At 54.3% G+C, this 27316-nt stretch overlaps 2 protein-coding genes across 2 annotated transcripts; both read right to left on the bottom strand.

The window, feature by feature from the left end:
* Window positions 1-661: 661 nt before the first annotated feature.
* On the bottom strand, window positions 662-10120 carry TAMALIN (trafficking regulator and scaffold protein tamalin). Its single transcript, XM_033083117.1, has 11 exons — window positions 9961-10120; window positions 5371-5493; window positions 4897-5129; window positions 4664-4762; window positions 2920-2969; window positions 2479-2533; window positions 2063-2165; window positions 1883-1976; window positions 1686-1752; window positions 1539-1605; window positions 662-1457 (listed from the first exon to the last, which is right to left on the bottom strand). Exons 1-11 carry the CDS (start codon window positions 10118-10120, stop codon window positions 1033-1035), a joined length of 1476 nt encoding a protein of 491 aa, XP_032939008.1. The 3' UTR covers window positions 662-1032.
* Window positions 9819-27316, bottom strand: ACVR1B (activin A receptor type 1B). Its single transcript, XM_033083242.1, has 9 exons — window positions 27226-27316; window positions 18184-18423; window positions 17060-17308; window positions 14713-14943; window positions 13343-13510; window positions 12621-12777; window positions 12069-12193; window positions 11338-11468; window positions 9819-10828 (listed from the first exon to the last, which is right to left on the bottom strand). Exons 2-9 carry the CDS (start codon window positions 18356-18358, stop codon window positions 10703-10705), a joined length of 1362 nt encoding a protein of 453 aa, XP_032939133.1. The 5' UTR covers window positions 18359-18423; window positions 27226-27316; the 3' UTR covers window positions 9819-10702.

Consider the following 27316-nt stretch of genomic DNA (forward strand, 5'->3'; position numbering starts at 1 on the left):
TACACAGACCCCTGCAGTTCTCACCCCCAGATCTCCAGCAGGCTCCCCTGGAGTCCTGGGGTGGGGACAGGGAGGGGAAGGGGGGAGCTGGAGTCCCCAAAAATGCAACAGAGGGGCAACAGAGATACAGAGCACAGGGCTGGGGGCTCTGGGTGCCCCACGGAGCACCCGTGCAAGGGAATCCCCACACACACCGGTGCTGCAGCAGTCCCACAGCTGCTGGGGGTGCTTCGTGTCCCCCAAATCCTCTGGATGTTGCTTCGGTGGCTCTGGGGGACACTGAGGCAGGTCGTGCGTGGATCCCAGTGCCCGTCCTGCGTGGGCACCCTGTTCCCCGCAGGCGGAAGCGCTCGGGGTGGGACTCGCTTCCCGCCGGCTGCCGGAGGAAACGGGGCAGGAAGGGCCTGGCCGGGGCCCCGCAGCGCCGGGACGTGGCTACAGCACCGGGGGCTGCAGCAGGCGGGGGGCACAGGGGGTCCCCGAGAGCTCACCCAGGTCCAAGGTGACAGCAATTGGTCACCCCAAGGCCGCCCTGCCCGCAGCCCAGCGGGGAGGACCAAGGGGGCAGCGTGGGGGGTGTGAGGAAGCTGCAGCTGGCAGCCCCCAGCCCCCCAATCCTGGTCCCCACGGGGCTCTGTCCCCTCTCAGTCACAGCCACACATCGCTGCAAATCGTCTCTGTATTGGCGAGCGCTGACGTGGTACAACAGCCCGGGGGGAGCAGGGCTGCGACCCCCAGAGCCCCCCGAACCTGGGGAATGCGGGGCTCCCCCGGTGCTCCCCTCCTGGGAGGAGTCCCCTGCTCCTGAGAGCAGCGACAGCTCCGTGCGCCGCTTCAGGAAGGTCCTCACGTCTGTCCCTTGGTGTCGTGTCCGTCCCTCACAGTGTCACAATCCCCACGGCCCGGGGTGGGGGCGCAAATCGGAACCCCCGGGGCCAACCCAAACCTTCCTGCAGCCCCCAGGGCTGGGGGCCGGGGGAACGAAGCCCCTTGCAATAAATAAATAAATAGTCCTGGGGAGCCGGGGGCCGGCTAGAGGTGACTCTCCTCCTCCTCCAGCGCCCGGTTCAGACCCGGGATGAACTTGAGCAGCCGCCGGCGGAAGCTGCTGTGTCGGCTCTTGCGGGGGGCGGCCGCCCCCTCCCCAGGGTCCCCGGCCCGAGCCCAGAGCCTCCCCGCAGCCCCCGGGCCCCCCGCACACTTGAGGCTGGCGCTGCGGGCCAGGGCAGGGCGGGGGCGCGGTGGGGGGGGCGCGGGACCCCCGCTGTCCTCATCCTTGTCCTTGTCGCCATCCTTGTCCGCATCCAAGGAGCTGGAAGAGGCGAAGACGCAGGTCTGGTACAGGGAGTCATCGCTGCCGCTGGCACGGGAGGAGCCCCCCGGCAGTCCCTCCCCCTGCAGGCACCAGCGGATGGACTCCAGCGTGTCGTAGATGCTGGGGTCCTTGGCCACCACACCTGACGGGAGACACGGGGGTGTCAGGGGGGCCAAGCTGGTGCCCCAAAATCCTCCCACCATCACCCCCAGCCCCAACTCACCCCGCACCAGCCTCTGCTCCTGCACCATCAGCGAGCGAAACTCTCCCCACTTCTCATAGAGGGTTTGCTGTGGGGGGAGGGTGAGGGGGTGAGGACCCTGATGAGGGGGTCCCCAGCCCCCCATGACCCCTGCCAGCCCCTGCTCACCTTCAGGTACTGCAGCCTGGCCTCCAGCTCGGCCCTGCGGATGGACGTCCCATAGAGAGTGTCCAGCCTGTGGGTCAGCAGCTGTCAGCACTGGGGGGCTGCAGCCACCCAGCCCAGCCCCCTCTGCACTCCCCAGCCCCCCTGCATCCCCCCAGCCCCCCCTGTGTCACCCAGCCCCCCCGCACCCCCCAGCTCACCGGAGAACGTTCCCTGAGCTCTTGATGATCTCCACGATCTCCCGGTGCCGGATGCCCTCCACATTGAGCCCATTCACTCCTGTGATCGTGTCCCCTAGAGCACAGGGGGTGAACAAGGGTTCTTCAGGGGTGCTGTCCCCACTGCTGGGGTCCCCCCCAGCTCCCCCAGGATGTGCTCACCAGCCTTGAGCCCCGCGGCCTCGGCCGGGCTGCCGTCGTGCACGCGGCACACGAAGGTGAACATCTCCACGCTGTTCCTGTCCTGGTGGTGCAGCCCGTAGGTCTGGAATGGGGGGTCTGGTGAGCCTCTGGTGAGCCTCAGGAGCCCCCCAGCAGCAGCCATGCGGCAGAAATTGCGGTGTTTAAGTGCTGCTGGTGCAGCAGGGTCTTGCCCCGATGGCTGCAGCCCAGGGTGCCGCCCTGGCTGTCCCCAGCGGGCACAGCCGGGGGAGGCTCAGTAACACGGCATCTCTGTCACAGCTAAAAATAACCCCCAGCTCAGAGACAACTTAAAAATACCCTCGATGCAAAGCAAGGTGCAGGATGGAAGGGTGGGGAGCAGGGCATGGCCTGGCCAGGTTCAGCTCTGCACCCACCTGGATCTCGAAGCCGAAAGACTCCTCTGCCTTCTTCTCCAGCATCACCACCCTCCTGGGGGACACAAGGGTCAGGGACAAGGCAGAGCTCCAGCCACACCCAAATCCACCTGTGCCAACCTTGGGCTCTTCTCAAAATGCTGCTTCAGGGTCCCCAAGGACAGGACACCTCCCCCTGAGATGGGATTCCCCCCAGCTCTACCCCTAGGGATGAGACCCCCCCCAGTCTGCCTTTGTGGGTGCCAGGCAGGATCCCCACAGGTCTGGGGGTATCTGAGCCCACCAGGAGCTGTGACCCCATCACTGCTGCAGGTTCCCCCATAAAATCCCCCTTTACTTCCAGCCCTCCTGGAGTATCCAGAGTGGAACAACATCCCAGGGCCAAGCTCCAACCCTCTGGGACAGAGAGCCCAGCCCCACTCCCGTGTCCCCTGTCCCTACCTGTGCTCCTCTGGGGACTGGCTCGGGGATGCCCATTTGAACCCGGTGTCCTGCGGCAAAGGAAGAGCCATCAGCCAGGGACACCCGAGGGGACATCCCCCACCTCCTCCAGGGACAGCCCAAACGCGCTGTCCCACCAGGACAGCACCAAACCCGGGAGAGCACCGTGCCAAGGCGGCACCGAACCAGCACCGGGTGCCCCGGGGCTGGCCGGGCATAACGAGGCTTTGATCGGTGCTCAAAGGGACCCTCAGAGCTGCCCCGAGCTCGCCCCACGCTTTGACGTCAAGGGCGCCGCACCCACCCCACGCCGCGCTCCGAGGGGCCCCGGCACAGAGGGGCCCTGTTGTGGTCACAAAGTCGGGTTTTTTCATTCCAAATCCACCCCCCCGGCCCAAACAATGTCGCTGTTGTGGCAGGCACAGAGGCGTGGGCGGGTGGAGGGACTGGCCGGGCAAGGCAGGACCCTCACCGCAGGGCAGGAGGTGACAGCGCTGTCCCCAAATGCCCCTCGGTGGCTGCTGGGCTCTGGCAGTGTCACCATGAGCTGCCCCTTGAGAGCAGCACATGGAACGTCTTGGTGGCATTCAGTTCCCTCTGTGCTCTGCCACATGGGTGCCACCAGCCCTGCAGGTGTCACCAGACAGGGACTGACCGCCCCCAACGCACCCACGGGTGCAAAACCACCAGAACTGGGTGTGTCACCAAAGGGAAAGTTGTCGCCTGTCACGCTGGGCCCCACGTCACTACAGTGACGGGAAGGTGATGTCCCAGACCCCTCAGGGACATGCCTGGTGGTGGCCTTGGCTGGTGAGTGGGAGCCAGGCCGTTGTGCATATCTGGGCTGTGGCAGTGCAGCCGTGAGGCCACTTCTGCTCCGGATGTCGGCTCTGCTCTCGCTTCCCCAGCACGCTCAGGAAGCACCGCGGGCCCGGGGGGAGCAGCAGGGCGGTGGCGGTCCCAGCGTCACCACACAGGGGCTTCTCCAGGGGCCCCGTGTTCCAAAACAGAGCCAGGGCACTCTGTGACCTGTCTCCTACCCTCCCTGAACCAGACCCGAGGTCCTGGGGTACCCTGGGGTACCCTGTGGTCGATCTCTTTTCCTTTCTCATAGCACAGAGTCCAGGGGGGCCGTGGGGTCACGCCTGTCCCAGTGACAGAGCCACGTCCTGTGGGGTCGGGGTCTGGCCCTGTGCCCTGGAAGCCACAGGGCAGGACAGGGAGAGGGACCAGGACAGGATGTGGGGCTGGGGGGGACACTGGGAAGGGGCACAGGGAAGATACTTGAGGGAATGTGAGGAGGAACCTGAACATGGAAATGGGGAGAACCAGGATGGGGGTAGAGGGGTAATAGCGTGGCAGGACATGGGCAGGACCCGGGACAGGATGTGACGCTTGGGGGGACAACATGGAGCGGGACGGGGACACCGGGAAGATGCTGCGCAAGGATGGGACGGCGGTGAAGAGATGCTGGGGCAGGACAAGAACCTGGGGGCGGTCACCGGGGCAGGATCGGGACACCAGGGCGGGATGGGGACACGGGGAAAGCTCGGGCGGGCCCCCGGGGCAGGACAAGAGCCCAAGAGGAGACCCGCAGGGCGCAGATAGCAGCGGCTGGGCGGGACGGGGACACGGCGCAGCCCCGCTCCCTCCCCTGCCCGTTACCGCTCCCCCGTTCCCCTCCGGTCCCGGTGCACAACCGGGAGCACAGGGGCGGCTCCCGCACTCCCCCCGCAGCCCTTACCTTGCGCACGCGGGGCAGGGTCCCGCCGGCCGCCGCCAGCGCTCGGTAGAGCTCGGCGGGGCCGGGGCTCTCCGGGGCCACCGCCGGTGCCGCATCGTCCTGCGGCCGGAGCCGCCGCCGCCGCCGCCGCCGCAGGGTCATGGCCGGGCCGGGCCGTCCCGTGAGCCGCTATATGGACCCTGGGGGCGGGGACACGGCGGGACTCGCCCCTTTTGGACCCAAACCGCACCCACTTGGGCGTTAAACCGCGCTCGGTTTGGAGATGGACCACGCCCCGTGGCCGGCTGGGTCCGGTACCGCTCCGGCCCCGAGCGCTGAGTCGGGACCACATGGAGAGATCCAGGGTGAGGGTCCCACTCGGGGACCCCTTGGAGATCCAGTGGGAGGGTCTGGGGTGAGGGTCCCACTCGGGAACCCCTTGAAGATCCAGTGGGGGGGTCCAGGGTGAGAATCACTCTCGGGGACCCTTTGGAGATCCAGAGTGGGGGTCCAGGGTGAGGGTCTCACTCGGGGACCACGTGGAGAGACCCAGTGGGGGGTCCAGGGTGAGGGTCCCGCTCGGGGACCCCTTGGAGATCCAGAGTGGGGGTCCAGGGTGAGGGTCTCACTCGGGAACCCCTTGGAGATCCAGTGGGGGGTCCAGGGTGAGAATCACGCTCGGGGACCCTTTGGAGATCCAGTGGGGGGGTCCAGGGTGAGGGTCTCACTCGGGGACTCCTTGGAGATCCAGCGCCGGGGTCCCTTGGGTGTGGTCCCAGTGCGGGTTCCTGCTGAGGGATCCTGTGGGGGTCCAGAGGGGAGGTTCTGCCTGCGGTCCTGCTCGGTGACCTCTGGGGGTCCAGCAGGGGGTTTCAGCGCAGGGTCCTGCTCAGGGGCCCCATGGGGGGGTCAAGAGGGGGGGTCCTGCGTGGGAGCATCCTCAGGGACAGCACGGGGCTCAGCGTGGGGGTCTGGGTGCAGTGGGGGAGGTGATGTCCTGAGCGTTCAGGGTGGGATGCTGCCGGCAATGTCACGGCAGGCACTGAGAGGTACCAAGGAGGGCTCCCAGGGATGATTTGGGGAGAAACTGGTGGCTTTCCGGGAGCAGAAACAGTGCCGGGCTCTGCTGGTCCCCGACAGCTGCCACCACCCGCCGCCAAAGCCGCATTTGGGATTTAATGGGAGGCAGGAGCTGGGGCACGAGTGGCCACAGCCCCCGTCCCGGCTCCCAGCCGGAGGGATTGAAGCTGTTCCCGCACGATCCGTGCTGAGCTGGGACACGGAGGGAAGAACAATTCCCGGAGGCAGCCGCGGACACCGCGCGGCTCCGGCAGCTCCTCGCTGCGCTCCAGCGGGAGACAGGAGGAATTTTCCAGCTGAAGTTGAGAGCCTTGCCCAAATGTTTGTTTAAAATTTGCCAAAAAAAATGAAGATCGTAACAAACCCACTGGCGTTCCACCCAAACCTCCCGCCCACAGCCTGGCCGGGGTTACACCGGGAAGTTTGTTTGCTCCAGGAGCAGAGCTGCTCCGGGCTGGAAGCGCTGGGGAAAGGATGGGATGGAGCCCAACACCGATCCTGAGTCACCAAACCGCTGGGAATGAAGAGGAACACCCCATCGTGTTCCCAAAATTTGGTAACAACTTGGCTCCTCAGTTGCAGCCACCCCAGAGTGATTTCCTAGAGGAGCAGACAGGTTTTGCTTCATAATTCGATATTCTCATCTCACTGCTGCCCACGTTGGCAGGACGGGGCTGGATTTTCCTGGGGACCACAGCAGGAGCTTCAGACAAAGCCGAGAATGAGGAAGGACAAGCCCAGATGGTGCCTCCCCCTCCCCACCTTGTCTGAGCCCGGGGGGACCCCAGGCCTCGGCAGATTTTCCCCTTGATCCGCTCACAACAGGCTCGTTTGCAGGAGGCTCTAATTAAGGAATTAGCAGGGGCAGTTCTTGCAGCCCATTTACAGGATTTTACAGGGGCACAGGGCAGGTTGCTGCAGTGTTTATCTGTCCTCGAAGTGCTGGGATGCTCCAGGGAGATGCCCACTGTACCCACCACACCCCCAGGGATGCTCTGAGGGGATCTCCAGAGTTTTTATTTATTTATTCTCTGTAACCCCTCCTGCTCTGTGCCTGTCCTCCAGAGCTGGAGCCCCAAGTTCAGCTGCTCATCCCTGCATGGGTGGAAAATCCAACCTGGCACCTCTGTCTCACCTCCACCTGCCGAGTGCTTGGTGGGTGTTGGAAGCTGCATCTTCACTAAAAATGGGAATATTCAACATTTAAAGAGATTATTTAGTCCCCCAAACCCCTCTCTGAGGCACTGAGCCGTGCCCTGCAATTCCCACCCCTCCCAGTGAAGTGAGACTGCAACACCTCACATGAATAAAACAAACTTTTAATAATGTACAGCAGAAATCGACAGCCTGGTTTTATATTAAACAAAAGATTTCCTATCTTACACCATATGTACATTTGCATACTGAAGAGGTAAAGTGGCTAAGTGGCTATTTTCTTACAGTCCTTTGCTAAGAAAATGTACAAAACCAAACAAATCAAAGGGGCAGAGAAGTACCAAGAGTTCTGTCCTGCAGCCACGTACCGCTGATGGACCCCTCCTCGTCCTGCACCCGGCTCCCCTCACAACTGCCTGCAATGCTGCTTTTATCCCAGAGCTGCTGCAACTTTTGGAGCCAGGCAGCAATTCCCATGTGCTCCATCAGCTGGGCAAGCACTGGCACCCCCGGGCACCGGTTTGCATGAAAGTGCTGTGTGAATGCTACATGGTCAGCGTTCCTGCCGCGCGTCCCGGCCGCTCCCCATCTCCAGTGAAACGAGGCTTTTCCTCAAACCCTGCTCACAGGGACGTTGCCTTTCCCTCATCCCAGCTGGCCCAGCCCTGCTGGCTGGCAGCTGTTTGGTTTAGCTGAGGCAGGTGCAGTGTGGCTACAGTTGGAGGGGGTGAGTTCAGTGCAAGTTGTGGAGCTGACGGCACCCGTGGGGAGCTGCAGTCACCGGGAGGGGAGAGGCTGCAGTACCTGTGGGGTGTCCCCCCGTCCTTCCCCCAGCTCCCAGGGCTTCCAAGTGCCCCCCTCAGCTTCTAAATGCAGTTTCAGGGACAACAAGTGGGATCCTCTGGCTGAGATGGGACTCAGGACAAGCTGGGAGGGGACAGGGGATCCCCATCCCTGCTCCCACAGCCAAAAACCAAAAACTCCTTGGGGGATGCAAAACGGCTCCTAAGAGGATTCTAAAACCACACTCCTCATTTTATACAAGGTTATGGACACACAGGGAATGAGGGGGGGGAGAAGGACACATGGACAGGGACACAGACAGCAAGAACAGAGGGATTGAAATAAAGACTTAACCCTGGCAGCCGGAGCAGAGATGAAACCTCACCTTAGAGAGCAGGAGCAAGGTCAGAGTAGAAACAGTTCCAGTGTAAATCGAGCTGTGCATTTGGTTCCTTTTTTTTTTTTCTTTTTTTTTTCTTTTTTTTTTGCAGTGATTTCTTTACAAACCAACAGGTCAAGAGGTAATAATTAGAGATTGTTTTTCTGCTCTTAGAAAGAATTAACAATATTCAAAAAAGTTAAAATCCAGACCCTCCCAGAAAACAACAACAATAATAATAATAACAATAATAATTAAAAAAATAATAATCAAAACCACTCCAGTTAAAAGTTATGGCTTCAGAGTTCTCTACTGCAGACACTGACCTGACCTCCAAACCAGGGCTCTTCCTGACTGCCAAAATCACCATGGCAGCCCCAGCCCTCACTTCCAAATTTGCTGTAGTCACCCCACCTCTCCCTCACCTGGCATTGAATCAAAAGAAAACCCATGCAGATCCCCCCACCCCACACTGACACACAGCCACTTCCACATTAGGAGATATTTATACACCTAGATTAAAAAGATGGATGTTGATTTCCCAACCCACACCTGCTGTCAGATCCTGCCCAATCCTGCCCAGTGCCTCTGGGAGGTGCAGAGCATCCCCAAACTCAGCTCACAGAATGAGCCAGGTTGGAAAAGACTTTTGAGATCATCAAGTCCAACCTATGACCAAACCCAACACCTCCTCATCAACCATTCCAGTCTTTTGTGAAACATGTCCAGGGATGGTGACTCCACCACCTCCCTGAGCAGATGATTCCAGTGCCCAATCACTCCTTCAGTGAGGAATTTTTTCCTGCTGTCCAACCTGAACTTCCCCTGGCACAGCTTAGGGCTGTGTCCTCTCATTCTGTCAGTGGTTGCAGGGAGCAAAGCCCAACCCCCACCAGGCTGCAGCCACCTTTCAGGGAGCTGTAGAGAGTGATGAGGTCTCCCCTGGGCCTTTTTCCAGGTCAAACCCCAGCTCTCTCAGCAGATTTGTGTTCCAATCCCCTCACCAGCCTTGTTGCCTTTTTCTGGACACATCCCCACCTCTCCATGCCCTTCCTGAATTGGAGGGCCCAGAATTGGACACAGCACTCAAGGTGCTGCCAAGTACAGGGGAACAATCACTGCCCTGCTCCTGCTGGCCACACCATTCCTGATCCAGGCCAGGTGCCATTGGCCTTCTTGGCCACCTGGGCACTCTGCTGGCTCATGTTTAGTTGGCTGTCAACCAATATCCCCAGGTCCCTTTCTGCCTGGCCACTGTCCAGCCACTCTGTCCCCAGCACTGCATCATCAGGCCCCCAGAAATGTGCCTGGGTGGTGGAGTTGGGAATTGTGTTTCCAGGAGAACTGAGTCCTGCATTTGCCCAGCTGATCCTGCATTTCCCAACTGAGTCCTGCATTTCCCCAGCTGAGTCCTGCACTTCTTCAGCTGATCCTGCATTTCCCAACTGAGTCCTGCATTTCCCCAACTGAGTCCTGCATTTCTCCAGCTGAATCCTGCATTTCCTCAGCTGAATCCTGCATTTCCCCAACTGAATCTTGCATTTCAACAGCTGAGTCCTGCATTTCCCCAGCTGAATCTGCATTTCCCCAACTGAATCCTGCATTTCCCCAGCTGAGTCCTGCATTTCTCCAGCTGAGTCCTGCATTTCCCCAGCTGAGCCCTGCATTTCCGAGCGTGCCGGCCGCAGCGCCTGCTCCATCTCTGACACACCTCAGCTCCCCCTTACCAAGAACTACAAACCCCAGGGGCTCAAGACAAAAAAAACCTGGATTCCAGGAGCGATTCTCAGTTCCTTATTTGTTTCATCTTAAAAAAGGGAAGGGGTGGCAGTGAGGCAAAACCTGCTGGGACGTTGTGGCAGCCGGCGGCGCGGCGGGGGCTCCGCTCTGCAGCAGCCTGTCCAAGCTCCACGACGCTCACGACTCAGCACGGAGAGCACCAGCGCAAACAGCTCACGAACGGGGACACTCGAGATTTGCACATGCACAGGAAGCACGGACAGAGATGAGCCACCCACAGGCAGACACCGCACGGCTATGGAGGAGATGACCAGGCACAGGGACACGCGCACCTCGCGCATGCAGACACCGGCGCGCCCCGACGGCCGTCAGGGCGCTCAATTGGACTTTTTCAAGCTTAAGAAAAAAGGAGGGAGAACGGTTTTGTGAAGCTGATCAACTGTTCCGGCTCAGCCTCTTGGAAGAGAGCACCATTTGTTTTGCTTTTTCTGCATGAACGTGCCAGTCCCTGGAAAAAATCCTCGAGAGTACGGCAAGAAAAACCTTCCCTTTCCCTTCCCGCTCCCGGCACCGAGCACCCGGGCTTGGCTCGGACCCTGCCAACGGGTGCTCAACGCACGCTGAACTTTACAGGGATTTCCTTTCAAGGAACAAAGAGTTAGGATCATGGCTGAGATCCCTCGGGTGAAGTCCCTCTCAAGTCTCCACGCTCTCAGGAGGTGATCACAAAATGTTTCGGATTGTTTCATACCCAAGCAGGGAAGAGAGCGGTTCTGTAGGCTCCGTCCCCCTGCCTAGCAGCCTGCAGGTCCCGCCGTCTGGTTGTAGCAGTAGGTTGGGCTGAAACACGAGGTAGGCCTCCATCACACATCTACTCTAGCACAGCAGCTCCTGTGCAGTTTCCTCCTGCTGAGGCTCAGAGCCTAAATTTTCACATCTTCCTGGACACTGAGCTGGGAGAGGGTTTTCTTGATGCGGAGGGCAGTGAGCCGAGCTGCTCCGTTGGCGTACCAGCACTCTCGCATCATCTTGCCCATCACCCGTAGTGCCTGGGTGAGCAACACAGCAAAGGTCAGGGCTCTGCTCTTCCCTTCACCAGGTGTGCCAGGCACTGACACAGCCTCCACATTGCCCAAAATCAGAGTGACTTCACCATGGGGGAATCATGGGATGGTTTGAGTTGGAGCAGACCCTAAAGCCCGTCTCCACTCCATGCCCTGCCATGCACAGGGACACCTTCCACTAGCCCAGGATGCTCCAAGCCCTGTCCAGCCTGGCCTTGGACACTTCTGGGGAAGAGGCAGTCCCAGCTTCTCTGGGCAGCCTGTGCCAGGGCCTTACCACCCTCACAGGGAAGAATTTTTTCCCCAATATCTAACCTGCCCTCTGGCACTGTAAAGCCATTCCCCTTATCCTGGCATTCCCTGTAAAGATTCTCCCTCCCTTTTTCTTGCAGACTCCCTTCAAATACTGGAAGGCCACAGTTTCTGTTCTCCAGGCTGGACAACCCCAATTCTCTCAGCCTTTCCTCATAAATGGAGATGAAAGCAGATTTTACCTCATAGCTCTGCCACCAGTTTGGGATGTTTGGCCGTAATTTCTGGTCACACACAACCTTCCGCATCTCCTCAATGGAAGGATCAGAGGGGACAAGGTCGTAGTAGGGAAGCTGATACTCCTCATGGATACCTGAAAGGCAGAGCAGGGAAAATGAAATTCCTGAAAACAGGGACCACTGTGCTCGCTGAAGGCAGACAGAGAGAGGCTTGGGCTCCATGACTCACTGCTGAGATGCGTCAACACTTTGCAGTTATTTAGAACAGAAATGAAGAATCTGGAATTGGAGCTAACAAGAAAAATTCAGGGAAATAAAATGCAGCTGCCTAAACTGGAACAGAGTCAGCAGGCTGGGATCAACACCTCCCAGCAAGGCGCCAGGGTCACTGAACCTCCCCAGCAGTGGGACTGTCACACGTGGGATGATGCTGCAGCTGCACGTGCCACGACATTGACACTGATCTTGGGGAGTCTCTCACCAATCAGCACCACCATTTCCTGAAAATCCATCCAAGGAACATCAGCCACCACTGGGAGTGCCAACACCCTTGGCTGGCTGAGCTTAGCAGCTCTTGGGTCACTTCTGTCACTTCCCTTGGTGACAACACACAGGGATGTGTGTTCTCTGTTCTTCTGTTCCCCACAACTCTGTTCTTCCTCAAAACTCCCAAACACTTGATCAGTGGAAGCCCAAATTTAGGAGAGCAAGCCCAGGCACACAAAGGATGTTACCTCCTGCGTTGCACCTCCGGGCAATCTCCCAGTAGACCAAGCCCAAGGCGTAGATATCAGCACATTTAAATGAATCAAAATGTTTCATGTTGATGGTTTCATCCAAGACTTCTGGGGCCATGTATCTGCACAGAAAGGAAAAGCATTTTCATTCTGAGAGAATTCTCTGGAAGGCAGTAAATGCTCAGTTTTCCCACACAGCATTTCCCAGCAGAAAAAGCTCTGCTTGGCACAGCCACAGAACAGAACTGGGCCTTGTGATCTAAGAGAGTGAAGAAAAGAACTAAAGAATAACAGCAAGCTGGGAAAAGAGATACAAATGTCCCCAAACTACACAAGGTCCCAAAGGCTCCAGTGAGGCCAAGCTTGTTGTCATGGATTACATGAACTCCGGGTGCCAGGTTTACGTGGCTGGCCCACACCTGCAACATCAACTCAGGCACAAAACCGAGCCTGTGAGACACTGGGAAACGCCAAATTCAGAGATTTCAGTGTTCAACCTGCAGCTCAGGCATTTCTGCTCACTCAAGGCCTCCAAATGCCTGTTCCTACCGTTTGGTGCCAACCCTTTGGTTCGGGGCGATGTCGATGGTGTCGGTGACCGAGTCGTGCCGGACGGCCAGGCCGAGGTCAGCGATGGCACACGTGCCGTTCTTCTTCACCAAAATGTTCTTGGATTTCAGGTCTCTGTGAGCAATCCCAGGTTTTCCTAGCAGAGCAAAATAAAAAGCAGCAAGGGTCAAGCTGGGGAAATCCATTTGTTAACTGGTGCAGAGGCAGCAGCGGGTTTCAGGGCGTTAAACCCACTGCTGCAACACTTTTTTCTGTTTAGATTCATAAGGAACAGAGCAGGGAAAGGCTCCAGACATGTTTTGGAGGCTCCAGTCGTGTTTTAGAGGCTCCAGTCGTGTTTTGGAGGCGCCACTGATGCAGTGGCACCCTGAGGCCTCAAGAGGGATGTAAACTCCACATCCCAGCGCAGGCACCGACGTCAGGAGTTTGTGATTCTGCTTCTGCCTGTGCTCACATCCCACCCAGGCAGTGCCAATTTTAGGATGGGATGTGAAATGGTGATATAACTCCTGGGAGCGAGCGCCAGGTTAACCCACTTCGCAGGCAGCCAAAGCAATCGCTCTATTTCTGGTCAATAACCACCAGATGAAGCCAGGCTGACTCAGGCAGGATTTGCTGCACAGCACATCAGCTCCCTTGAGCAATGCTGCTTTATCCTCCCCTCCAGAACTCCCAGTGGCTTTTTCCAATTGAGCTTTTACCCTGAGTGCCCACGATCTCCATGTGCAGGTGGGCCAGGCCGCTGGCAGCAGACAGGGCGAGCTTGATCATGCCCTCGATGGTCACCGTGTAGCGATTCAGGTAATCAAAGAGAGACCCGTGCTCGTGGTAGTCAGAGACAAGCCACAGCTGAGTCCAAGTCCCATTATCTGCAACAGGAAAAACATGGAGCTCAGCTAGATGCAATGCAGGGATGGCCACCCTCACACATTTTTGGGACAGAGCAGAGTTGCTGTGTAAGGTTGCAGCTCAATAGGGGCAAGTAAGAAAATCAAATCAGTGTGGCCAGCAAAACCAGAGAAGTGACTTTCCCCCCATCCCAGGCACTGCTGAAGCAACAGCTCAAATGCTGGAGTCAGTTTTGGGCAGTGTAGAGGCCCAGAGAAGTTGACTTTACTCAGCTTTAGTCCCCCATGACAAGAAAGATGTGGAGGTGCTGGAGGGTGACCAGAGATGGGCAACAGAACTGGGGAAGGGTCTAGGGAATTTCTGAAGAGTGGCTGAGGGAGCTGGAGGGTTCAACCTGAAGGAAAGGAGGCTCAGAAGGGACCTTCTCAATCTGCTCAACTCCTTGACAGGGAGATGGAGCCAGGTGGGGTAACAAGCCACAGGACCAGAGGAACTGCCCTAAAGGTCAAGGTTTAGATTGGGTATTAGAGAAAACTCCTTGGAAAGGGTGGCCAGGCACTGGGGCTTTCCTAAAGTTGAAGGTTTGGATTGGGTCATAGAGAAAACTCCTTGGAAAGGGTGCTCAGGCACTGGGGCTGGACTAAAGCTGAAGGTTTACTTAGGTATTAGAGAAATCTTTCTGGAAAGGGTGGTCAGGCACTGAGACTGGACTAAAGCTGAAGGTTTAGATTGGGTCATAGAGAAAACTCCTTGGAAAGGGTGGTCAGGTGTGGATGATACAATTCCTCCAAAGCCATCTTCCCCTGGCCCCTGGAACTTGCTATAATAGATAAGGTATCCTAGATACCAAGGTTGAGCCAAATTCCTTAAGAATTTGGTCACTCTCTAACACTATGGAAGATAATTGGTTAGAAATTAGTCTGTGTAATTGGTCAGTTCATCTTTAGAACTTCTCACTTAGATTGGATGCTGTTCTTTGTATAAACTTTTATTGGTTGTAGTTTGAATCCTCCCTGAACCTATAAATATGATTCTGAGAGAATCCTGCTTGACCACCAAAGACTCATCAAGTAAGGCCTCTGTTTTTTCTCTGCTGGCTAAATGTGAGCTTTTCTGAGAGATAGCTACATGTTAGCACTCTCTGGTCCTGGTAAACACCACCAGGGACCAAAAAGGAAAGGTACAGTCAGGCCCTGGCTGCAGTGGTGAATTCCCTGCTCACCTTTGTTGTCAGCAGCAATGAAGCCCAGGATGTTCTCGTGCCGCAGCATCACGGTTTGATAAATCTCTGCTTCCCTGAACCAGGAGCGCTCCTCACGGGATGAGAAAATCTTCACAGCCACGTCCCCTCCACGCCACCTGCCCCTCCACACCTCCCCAAAGCGCCCTTTGCCAATGATCTCCTGAAGGACAATGGTCCGGGCCACGGTCCGCTGGACAAACAGGGGCAAACCTGGGGGTGAGAATGGAAGGAATGAGTTCCTGTGGCAGCAAAAACCTCCTGAAACCTCAGAGGCTGAACCCATCTTGCCTGAGCAAGACCCAACCAGGAAATGAGAATTGAAGGAATGAGTTCCTGTGGTAGCAAAAACCTCCTGAAACCTCAGAGGCTGAACCCATCTTGCCTGAGCAAGACCCAACCAGGGAATGGTGGCAGTTCCTGTGTGGGATGTGCCACTGCTTGGGCAGCATCTGCATTTTGCTTTGAGGCAGAGATCCAGCATGGAGCAGCTCAGGAACTTCTGCTCCACCACAGATCAAAGGAACTGCAGCCTCAAAATGCAAAAAAGGGAGTTTCATGAAGTCTGTTCAGTTTCTCCTTTTTTTTTAGCAGAAAATCCCCCCAAATTTCTCTTAAGAAAGTAGTCCCAACATCACTGCCATTGGTTACAGAAAGCATGGAGCTCACCTGCTCACAGCATGCACAGAAGAGATCCCAAATATTTTCTATATAGCAGCAGATGTGCTGCTGAAGGTTTATTCCCTGGTCAAATATCAGGTTCTGACATTCTCTGTCTCTGAGGATTTTCCTAGAATTTCCATCTGCTGCAAAATTCCTTATATTCTTAAACCCAACTACCTTCCTAGTTCAAAGCCACCACTGAACAGTGACTTTCCATCTATTCTGGGGATTCCTTTCAACTGCTACAGAAGCAAACATTGCACATCATCCACCTGGGAAGACCCAAGGGTTCTCTGGGATGAAATGGGCTGTGCAAATGCACTATTTGCACTGTAAAATGTTGATCTGCTGGGATCTTGCCCATTTTCCTGCAGCTTTGATGCAGGTGACATCCTGCCTTCTCCTCTGAAAGCCAACAATGCACAGGTTAGCAGTTCATGGCTGCTTCCAACCCAAATCCCATTCCAAGGCTGAACTGGGAACAGATGCAGCTGTCTGAGGTATCCTCTTGCAGTAAAGGAGGAGTTTAACCATTGCTTTTACCTGAACAGATATGAGACCACTGCATGACTGGATTTAAACATCCCTTCAAGTTACTCACAACAGACAACCTGAACAGACACATGACAGCCCCCTGAACAGACACATGACAGACTCATGACAGACCCCTGAACAGGCTCATGACAGACCCTGAACAGACACATGACAGACCCTGAATAGACACATGACAGCCCCCTGAACAGACACATGACAGACCCTGAATAGACACATGACAGATCCTGAACAGAATCATGACAGACCCCTGAACACTCATGACAGATCCCTGAATAGATCCCCTGAACAGATACATGACAGGCCTGAACAGACTCATGACAGAGCCCTGAACAGGCCATGATAGACCCCTGAACAGACTCATGGCAGATCCCTGAACAGACACATGACAGACTTAAACAGACTCATGACAGAACCATGACAGACCCCCTGAAGACTCATGACAGACACCCTGAACAGATTCATGACAGACACCCTGAACAGACACATGACAAACATGAACAGACTCATGACAGACCTGAAAACACTCATGACAGACCCCTGAACAGGCTCATGACAGATCCCTGAACACTCATGACAGACACCCTGAACAGACACAAGACAGACCTGAACAGAATCATGACAGAGCCCTGAACAGAAACATGACAGACCCCTGAACAGACTCATGACAGACCTGAACACACTCATGACAGACCTCTGAACAGACACATGACAGAACCCTGAACAGGCCCCTGAACAGGCTCATGACAGAACCCTGAACTGACTCATGACAGACACCCTAAACAGACTCAGGACAGACTCATGACAGACCCCTGAACAGACACATGACAGACTCATGACAGACCCCCATAACAGGTACATGACAGACCCTGAACAGAATCATGACAGACCCCTGAACAGACACGACAGACCCCTGAACAGACACATGACAGATCTCTGAACAGGCTCATGACAGACCTGAACAGACACATGACAGACACCCCTGAACACTCATGACACACTCCCTGAACAGGCTTTGAGGCCGTGGCCTCACTGCTGTGGCAAAGCTGTGGCAACCCTTGGTCCAAAGAAACAACTGCAATTTCTCCTTGGCCACCCCCTCATCTCGCAATACCTGAGCCAGAGCCAGAGGTGGACAGATCATAGACCAGATCTTGCAAGGTCTTGTCCTTGGAAAGGCACATTTCACAAGAAGGGTCCTCCATGTCCAGGCGCTGGCGGTTGTGATAGACTCGTTGGTGGTGATGGAACACAAACACCACAATGATCATCACAACAAACACCAGGAACACAGGCCCAGCAATCACTGCCACCAGCTCCACAGGACCCCAGCTGGATGGGGGCTCGTTGTCTTTCAGGTGTCCTTGGGAGGAAAAAAGCATTTTGAGAAAATTATCATTCTTTTGAGGACTTCTTGTGTTTTACTGTTTTCTCAGAGCCTGGGGACACATCAAACAACAGGGTTAAAGTGGGGCTGATCATCAGGCAGAAAAAATGCAGCTGAAACCCCAAAAAGAAGATGGAGCTGCACTTGTGGGATCAGGGATTATGGGCTGCTCATTCCCTCTTTTAGACAGGAGTGTGTCCTGGGCTGATTTTCCAGAACAGCCTGCAGTTCACCTTCCATTTGAACTCAACCAGGGCTCCCAGCTCCCTCTTTCCCACTCATCCTTTAACAACCAGTGGACTTGCACCTGAAGAGAATTATTTGTTGTTCTGACCACCCCAGATGAGACCTCCCCACTGCTCCCAAAGAAAATGACTGCAGTCTTCACAGCACCCACTAAAAACCAGCCCAAAAGAGGAAGTAGGAGGTGTGAGGAAGCACCACATGCCCTCTCTGTCCCAGGGATGAGAAGCAGAAGTTTCCCACAGCCTCACTCAGAGGCAGTGCTGCTTCCCCTGTTCTGAACCCAGGCACCTTCCTCCCCACACACTTTGCTCTGAAGCTGCTGCAATGTTCCTCTACTTGTGCTCAGCACTGAAAACATTTGGAGTCTTGGAAGGGCTGATAAAGGCAGGGCCAGCTCAGTGACAAACACACACATCCCCATTTGAATTTGAAGTAGTTTGTTATTTCCACTTTACAGATGAAGGAAATAAACCCAGAGCTGAAGTTCATGCAGCAACTGAAGGGAAGAAGTGAAAACAGGGCCGAGAACTCCAAATTCCCAATCCCAAACAGACAGCTCCTCTCCTCCCACTTCAAACACATGATTTATCTCACTCCCTACTTACCACTGGGAACCATTAAATCGATTTTGTTGCAAAAATCAGAGTAGCAGCAGTGAGTATTACGCAGATCCTCTGAGCTCAGACAGTAGAAGGGTTTCCCAGCAGGAATCAGCTTTGCCTCAGGAATGCAGGTCCTGACGTGGTGTTTGACACCGTCCAGGTTGAACACTGAGACCATGCAGGCGCCGTCCGTCTCACACGTGGAGTTGGCTTGTTTGCAGTCAGAGCACAGACATGTCAAAGCTGAAATCAAAACAAGATCAACTCCTTAAAAGCCATGCAGAGCAAAAGCTGAAATGAGAAATGAAATTCTCCATTTCAGAAGGGCCGTTCTCCAGCTCTGGAAGAACCGGCTCTGCCAACAGCACAAGTCATACTCAGTATTCCAGACCTGCAAGAATCCAATTTCAGCATGAAGCAGACTGTGGAGGCAGAGGAGCCTTTCCAGGAGGTGCCTGTCCAGGCAGCCCTTTGCCTGCCCCTGTTGCAATCACCACCAGCCATGACCCAAGTCATCCCTGCAAACCCGGCGAGATCGGACCAAGATCCTCTCCCAGCCCAACCTCGGCTCAGACTCAACACAAAACCAGCAATTACTCAAAGTGACTGACCTGATTCCACCTGGGCTGACTGGCCAGGTCCCTGGAGCTGCCTAATCTGGGCTGCCAAGGGACGACCACCCCAGCTCAGGGAGCTGGGAGATGCCCAACCAAACCAAATCCCAACAAACTGCACGAGCCAAACGTGCTACACCCAGCCAGATCAGCCACTTCTTGATGAACTGCTTTCCTGATCTGAGATACTACCTTGGGTCAAATAAATTCCTGGCTTTTTGCCTGCTCTCCACGAAGATTATTTGGATAAAGAGAAGGAGAAACTCTGAGGCAGATTCCCACATTTTTCCACCTCCCAGCTGTCATTATACTTTTCTCAAGCTGCCTGAAAAATTGTAAGCAAATCCCCAGGCCTTGCCATCCTTGGGAACAAAGAGGAATCCAACAATGTCAAGAAGAAGGGTGGGGCTTGTTTAGCAGCACGCAGGGTTTTCACCAGCTTTCATCAGCTCTCCCAGCCTTCCCAGAGGGAATCCAAAACATGTCCTTACCCGCTGCAGAAATGGGCTTTCAGGTAGGGAAGGGTGTGAAGTGCCACAGTTAACTCTGCCCAGGCTGAGCTAAATCCTCTCAGTGTAAAGTCACAGACAAAGTCACTCTCAGCATTGTGTGTGGGGCCATGTTACCCTAAGCTTAATGAAAAACAAGCTGCTCCTGATTTACTCAAGGTTCATTTAGGAGGAAGACATCCATTAGCCCTTATCCCAGAGACCTGGGTAAATCAATCAGGGTAATTGCATTACTATTCACTTAATTCTCTCTGGACGCTGCTCCTCCTTTTCCAGCTGTTGTTGTGAGCTGGTTCAGATGGGCTCAATGTGGGTGCTGGTTAGTTTGGAATCAACAGATTCAAAACTGCACTGAAAAGCCACTGACAAGAGGCAAAGGAAGGTCTGGAGCTGTGTCAGGAGAGGTTTAGGATGGAGATCCCAGGGAATGGGTACAGCCCTGAGAGCTCCAGGAGCCTTTGGACACTGCTCCAGGGTGGGATTGTGGGGTGTCTGTGCAGGATGATCCTGGTGGGGCCTTTGCAAGTCAGGATATTTCACGGTTCTGTAATGATGTGATTAAAAGCTGAAGAGCTGTTGAGTGAGACACCTTTAAAAAGCATCACGAGCAAATGGAGCTCGTTAGCAGGTGCTCAGCACAGAGCAGTGAAAAGGGACAGAGGACAGAAAACAGACAGGGAGGACTCTCAGACCGATCTGTGTTGAGAACATCCATAGATTCTGAAGATTTTGAGAGGAAATGTTAAAGGAAAAAACCCTTCCACTAACATTCACTTCCAAGATGAGTGTTTCCCCATGGTCAGCAGAGTGCAGAAAAGACAATTCTGAAAAATACATACACTTGGGGGAACAAAGGTTGGTGATAAAGAAGATTTTATGAAAATCTGAGAAGGCAAAGAGCACCCAGGGCACATTCCTGCCTTCATGTCTACTTAAAAGGAAATGGTCTTTTAAAGCATCTCCCTTATTACTTATCAAAAGCTCGAGGTACAAATTAAAAACATTTAACCCACACACATTTCACTGTGTAGGTTCTTTTCAGTTTGATTTAGATACAACAAAACTGAACTTTGTTCCTGTTAGACTCATTTTTGAGGTCTCAATCCCAAGATTTAGGCTGTGGCAGTTTTGCTTCCAGAAGCTACAAAGCAAACAAAGCACTTCAATGCACTAATAAAACTGGTTTTGTAAACTTCTGAGTGAAGTATCTGGCCTGAAACTGAGCGTGCCTTTGAGAGGGAAAGCAGAGAAGCAGGTTCATGTCTGCTCAGTCTCATTTGTAGGATTAAAAAAACAACCAAAAAAAAATCAGTTTACCTGGAAGGTATGATACCAGAACCCCAGCTCAGAGACAGAGTGAGATCCTTATCTGCTCTGTGCAGAAAGCCAAGATTTCCTGCTAAGGAGGGGGATGCCCCACGGCTTCACCTCTGAGACAACTGCTCTTTTTAAACTTGAATTCTTACGTTTGCACCTCAAAAATCCCCTCGGTAGGAGAGCAGCTGGAACAAAGAGAATGGAGCCTTCAGCACATGATTGTCCTCTCCACCTCTCATCAGAGACCCTTGAGGGGCTTTCCAGGTATTTCCAGGTATTATTGCAGAAGCTGCAGGCAGGAACTCTCCGATTTTCTGTGTGTGCCTGTCTGCACCCAGCCTCACTAGGAAGCTCCTGGCAAAGAGGAGAATTACAGAGCAACTCATGTGGGTTCCAGTAACTCCAGTTTGGTTAATCAGAAAGGCAAATTCTTCTATCAGAAACTTATCAGAAGGCAGGAAAAAGCAGCTGCTGGTTGCCCTTGGGTGGGGGACAGAAGGTGGACAAGGACCAGAGCCCCCCATTGGTATCTCCACCAGAGCAGCCGGGGCAAAGCAGGAGACAGGAGTGGATAAAAGGATTTCTCATGCCAACAGCATTCTTTTTCCTTGGGGAAGAAAAGCTCCTATTGAGCCAAACATATAATCTACTTAATAAAAGGAATGGGCTGAAGGAATAGATGGGGTGAAGGGAAACAAAGAGCAGCTCGCAGAGCCGGGCCGGGCCGCGCGTTCTTCCTGCAGAGCACCCGGGGATGAGGCTGCCAGGAGGGTGAGAGCAGAGCTGGAGCTCGATCTGCTCCAGGAGGGTGAGAGCAGAGCTGGAGCTCGATCTGCTCCAGGAGGGTGAGAGCAGAGCTGGAGCTCGATCTGCTCCAGGAGGGTGAGACAGAGCTGGAGCTCGATCTGCTCCAGGAGGGTGAGAGCAGAGCTGGAGCTCGATCTGCTCCAGGAGGGTGAGAGCAGAGCTGGAGCTCGATCTGCTCCAGGAGGGTGAGAGCAGAGCTGGAGCTCGATCTGCTCCAGAAGGGTGAGAGCAGAGCTGGAGCTCGATCTGCTCCAGGAGGGTGAGACAGAGCTGGAGCTCGATCTGCTCCAGAAGGGTGAGAGCAGAGCTGGAGCTCGATCTGCTCCAGGAGGGTGAGAGCAGAGCTGGAGCTCGATCTGCTCCCCACAGACACCCAGAGCCCAGCCCAGCCCTGCACAGACACTGCCTGAACAAGCCCAAGGTTCAGCTTTGTTCTCTCTGGAGAGATGGAGCAGGTTGGAGCGAACCTTGCTGTGATTTGATCCCAGGCCAGGCCTCGCTGCTATTCCCCAAAATCTGAGAGGTCACTGCTAATAAACAAAGTTTCCTCCATCCTCGACTATCCCAGCTCAGGGTTGGGCTCCTTCAAGCCCAAGAGATGCTTTTGGTCCTGAAAAAACCCCAGAGGTTTCCACATCCCCCTGCATCAACCACAGAAAAGAAAAAAAGAGGGTGGCTCTCTCCAAATCCCCCCATTAAAAGCAACCAAAATGGATTCAAACAAACAGGTGGGGGCTGTAGATTGGAGCTCTGTGCTCCAGGGAGACTCAAACACTGAGCTCTGACAGGCAAAGAACATTTCTCCTCCTTCCCCAGCAACTCTCCCAGCTCATTTTGCACGTATTTATTCTCACACGGAGTTGCATGTGTCAAGATGTCTCTGCAGCTAGACAGGGGAAAGTTTCACAGCAGAATCTCATGCAATGGTGTTAACCACCTTTTGGAATACATTTTCCAGCATCTCCCGAAGCTGTGCCTAAGAAAGATGCCATTTTCTCAGGGCTGAACTCTACCTGATCAATATGTATGAGGATAATTAACCTGAAGATGATCATTGGTAAAATTGCCAATAATCACCCACGTATTTACCAGATAAACAGATTTTTGCAGGGATTGTAGCTGCTGTTCTTTTTCAACAGTTTGATTTGAGGCTGGAAGAATGATTCCCCCTGACTTTGAGCCTTTCCAAGGCTCTGGAACAGGAGCTGCAGTTGATTGTGTTTTTATGCAGCACCAAACTTAACGAGCCCCACTCTGGGAGCACCAGCTTCATGCAGCAAAATGTCAGCAACAGAAATGGGCAACAATTGGCTCTGTAGCTCTGCTGCCTCTCTGGATGCTTTAATGAAGAGGGACATGTGTAAACATGCTTGGAAGAAAGAAATACCTGTCAGTGTCTGGCTCTGTGCTGTGCCAAAATAAAGAGCAACCTGTATCACACAGAGTTAGGAATAAAATCCATTCCCTCGTGGTGAGGGAGCAGAGGTGTGTCCAGCAGTCCCTGTGTGCTGCTGGATAAAGGAACAGAGCTCCCAGCAAACAAGCAGCTCCCTTTCCCAAAGGCAGTGATGAGGGGACACTGAGCCATCTGATGAAGGCTTGAAAGGAACAAGATTTACTTTCCATTAAATTATCATGGAATCCTTGGGTTGGGAGGGACCTTAAAGCTCATCTTGTTCCACCCCCACTGTCCCAGTTTGCTCCAAGCCGCCTCCAACCTGGCCTTGGACACTTCCAGGGATGCAGGGGCAGCCACAGCTGCTCTGGGCACCCTGTGCCAGGCCTCACCACCCTCACAGGGAGAAATTCCTTCCCAGTATCCCACCTACCCTGCCCTGTGGCAGTGGGAAGTCATTCCCTCTTGTCCTGGCATTCCAGGCCTTGCAAAGAGCCCCTCTCCATCTTCCTTGCAGACTGCCTGCAAGTACTGGAAGGCCAAAATTAGGTAACCCCAAAGCTTCTGCTCTCCAGGCTGGACAATCCATCCCAATTCTCTCATCCTTTCCTTCCAGGAGAGGTTCCACACCCTCTGACCATCCTGATGGCTCTTCATACTCATTCACCTTCAATGTTGGGGTCCTCACCTGGGATCCCTCCACCCCTTGCTGGGATACATTGGAGTCCAAAGTGATTCCTCCAGTGTCACTTTGGTGTCACCTCCTCCCAGAGCCAGCTCAGCTGCACCCACTGCCTCCAAAATCAAATGCTGGGCCAGTTCTGGATGCTGTTACTGCACATTTCCTGGAGATACAGCACCACCACCTCGAGCACCTTCCCTCCACCTCATTCCCCCTTCATTTTCTCCTCCTGTTTTGGACCAAAATCTCTCTTTTGCTTTTTCCTGGTATCTACTGACCCACTGCTGCTACACGAAATGGAGTTAAAATTAGCTGCAAAGCACTATGAAAAACAAGGCACTTTAAAGCAAGTCATCCAGAAACTAAACATTATCCTGGGATATTTCAAGTTGCAAGTAAGAGTCTCAACTTCTTTGAGCTGGCTGCAGTCCCCTGGCACAGGCTGGACCTGACGTGAAAGCAGCACGGCTGACTAGAAAACACACGAAATGGAAAAAAAAAAAAGAAGAAAACAGGCAGGAAAAATGTGCCTTTAAAGTGCAGAACTTTCCCTGCATCTACTCAAGGAAAACAAAAGAGCTTCTAAATGAATTGTAAATAAGGAATTGACAGGAGTCTCATCATTAGGAGGTTCATTAGAAGAAGCCTTGATGTTTCTGCTGTTGCTCTTCCACCCAGAACAGGGGCCAGGGCTCCCCATTCCCTCTCTGGGTTCTAGGCTGATATTTTGTGTTTTAACTGGTCAGGAAACCAGTTCAGGAACCAACAGACCACACACACTGGTGCTGGGGTGGAACACCCTGCACACCTGATGCCCAGGTTTCTCAAGGTTCCAACACTTCAGACCCATCCTGGATTCTCTCAGGCAATTAATTGGCTTTTCCAGAGTGGAAATGTATTGTTTAACATGTGGTCTGCATTCCCACATCCAGCAATCCACAGGTGCATCCACACAAAGGGCAAGACTGTGTCAAGGGGGTTTAAAGTGCAAGGAAAGGTCTTTTTTTTTTTTTTTAGAAAAGAAATAAATAGGGGTGCACAAGAGAAGCAGCTGAGAGCCAGGGGATTAAAGGAGGACAGAGGAGCTCCCACCCTGTGAAACCCTCACAGAGAAGCAATTCCTGCCTGCTGTGCTCAGGGCAGGACACATTCCCCCTGGTCACCACCCAGTGAACTTTGGTTGCTGCTAAGAGAACTGACGTTTGACTCCACTCCTTTCGCAAGAGCCATTTCCGGAGCATCCACTCCTGGCAGCGAATCCAGGGGAAAGAAAAAAAAAAAAAAACAACCCAAGCTGTCTGGCCAAGGAGCTGCACGAGTTCAAGAATGCTTGTTGGACACTGTTTTTAATTTCCAGTCAGAGAAAGGGCTTTCTTGGAAAGTTGTAGGATATAACTGACAGAGTTTGCCTGATTTAACTGGGTAAATATTTGAAGCGGGTGTTAATAATAAAATCTGTCCCAAAATTATTCCCCACGGTGGGTTTTGGATTTATTTCAAGCAAAGTCGACCTGCAACACACCTTTGTAAAGGAGCCTTGATTATTTGATTTTATTTTTTGTTTTTAAAGGAAGGGGCTGGAGGAGTGTTGTCTGCTCTGTTTTCTGACAGGCTCCCCAGCACTGCAGAAATTCAGATTTTTTTTCCAGCCTTTCCCGTAATAAGCAGCTGTTAAATCTCCGGTATGGAGCACAATAGCGAGGGCAGCCCCGGCATACCAAACGTGCATCATGGCTGCTGGAGCTGAGAACAATCCCCAGGGTGATTCCCTGCCATCCTGCCCCTCATTCCAGCTCCCTCGAAGCCAGGCTGAGCTCACACCTTGTGCTGAATAAAAGCGTTCAGCACACACTGAGCGGAAACAATAGTCACTCATAGAGCCCAAAATCAAAGGCACCGCGAGTCGCCAAGTTTCCAGGGGATTTGTACACTCAATTGGACCTTTCCTGTTTATTAATTATGATTTTTTTTTTTAATAAATACCAGTTTTTACCTAAGTGAGAGCCTGAGAACAGCCATGCCACGAGTCTCATCTGATCCTGCTCTGCCAGTTATCAGAGAGGAGCTGAAACACCTTTGTAAGGCTGGGTTTTACCTGAGGTTACACCAAAAACACAGCTACTTTCCTCCCAAAAAGCACATTTCTATTCCCAAATTCCCAGAGCTCACAGGTAAAACCCTCACCTTCTGCCCAGGTGAGGTTTGAAGCCATTTTCTGTGCTCTAACAAGCCCAGATCTGTGAGCACACACACACAATTATTACCCTCTGATGGTCAGGTGGGAATGCAGAACACAAACGGTGAGAGAGGTTGGGGAGGAGAAAAATATTCCAGAGTGGAACCTGTCAGAACAGGTACCTAAGTTACACAACAGTGATCACCTCGATAGCCACAGACTGGACTGCACTGGGAATCCTCAGACACCAGCCCATCCTCTGTCCCCCTGAGACACCTGACCTCTGGGGAAAAGGGCTCAGTTGATCCCAAACCGATTTCCTTCCTAAAATTGGAGCTGAGGCCTCCTGCTCCTCCCAAATCCAAAGCTGAGACCCCTCACTCCTCCCCCAGGAGCCAAACCAGGTAAAGGAAATGGATCAACACAGAACAAACAACGACACAAAGAGTTTTTTCCTCCCTCACCTCCCTCCAAATAAATATTTACAGTTGTTTCACTCCACAAGCTCAGGGTATGGAAAGGTTTCCTTAAAAGCCCAAACCACAGATTGCAGAGGGTTGGATGTTACAGACACACTGCCAGCTCTGGGGCATGGGGGGGCTGCCAAGTTCAACCCTGGAAAGGGCCACAAGACAGTGGGAAGAGGCCACAAACTCCAGAAGTTCCATGACAACACGGTGGCACTTCCCACCATGGGCTGATCACGCCTCTGTGACAAGCCCAGAAAACACCTCTGAGAACACCGAGCCCATCCTCTATGAAAAGCCATAAATCCCAATTTCCATCGTTATCCCCCCACACCAGGCTGAAGGCTGAAGGTGAGCACAGAGAGCTCTGCTCTTCAGAGCACCCTGCAGGACCCCCAGCCCCAATTTCTGCCGCCTCTCCCTGACACATCCACATCCCCTCTGTGGGGAAAAACCCCAAATCAGCTCCGCTTCACACAGACCTGTGAGCCCCTCGGCCAAGCCTGAACCCCCCAAACCTCCAACACAAATCCTTGATGCCTTCAGAGCCCCCCTTGCTTCCAGGACCCCTAACCCCACGGATGCCACCCCCAAATCCTTCGTTTCACCCTAAGATCCATCCACCCCCATGCCCACACCCCAGACCCCTCAGGGGGCTCCTCGCAGCCTCGGGGGCCCCCCCAGGCCGCTCCAGCCCCGCCGCCTCCCCCGCCCCCCGATCCCCCCACCCCCAGCCCTTCTCGCACCCTCAAACACCCACCCCTGTGTCTCCCCGCCCCCAAACTCCTCAGGGCCTCCTCACACCCCCAGCTCTCCCTCATCCCCTTTTCCCCTCCAAGCCTGGCTAAAATCTCCCCTCGGCCTCACCGCCCACCCCAGGGCCGCCCCCAGCCCCAGGCCCGGGCAGGCCCCGGCCCTTCCCCAGCCCCCAGCATCGCCTCACTGCCGGTTCCCTCCATCGTCCCCGCTCCCCCTCGCGACCCCTCCCCGGTCTTCCCCGCTCCCCTCACGGCGGGGGCGGGGGCGCCGCCATGTTACGCCCGGTGCGGGCCGGGTCCGGCTCCGCCGCTCACTCACCGCGGGCCCCGCCGAGCGGCCCGGCCAGAAACAGGAACAGGGCGAGCAGGAGGGCGGCGGGGGACGGTGGGGAGCGGCGGGCGGCGGGAGG

The sequence above is a fragment of the Catharus ustulatus genome, chromosome 31, assembly GCF_009819885.2.
Source record: "Catharus ustulatus isolate bCatUst1 chromosome 31, bCatUst1.pri.v2, whole genome shotgun sequence".
NCBI classification, from domain to species: domain Eukaryota; kingdom Metazoa; phylum Chordata; class Aves; order Passeriformes; family Turdidae; genus Catharus; species Catharus ustulatus.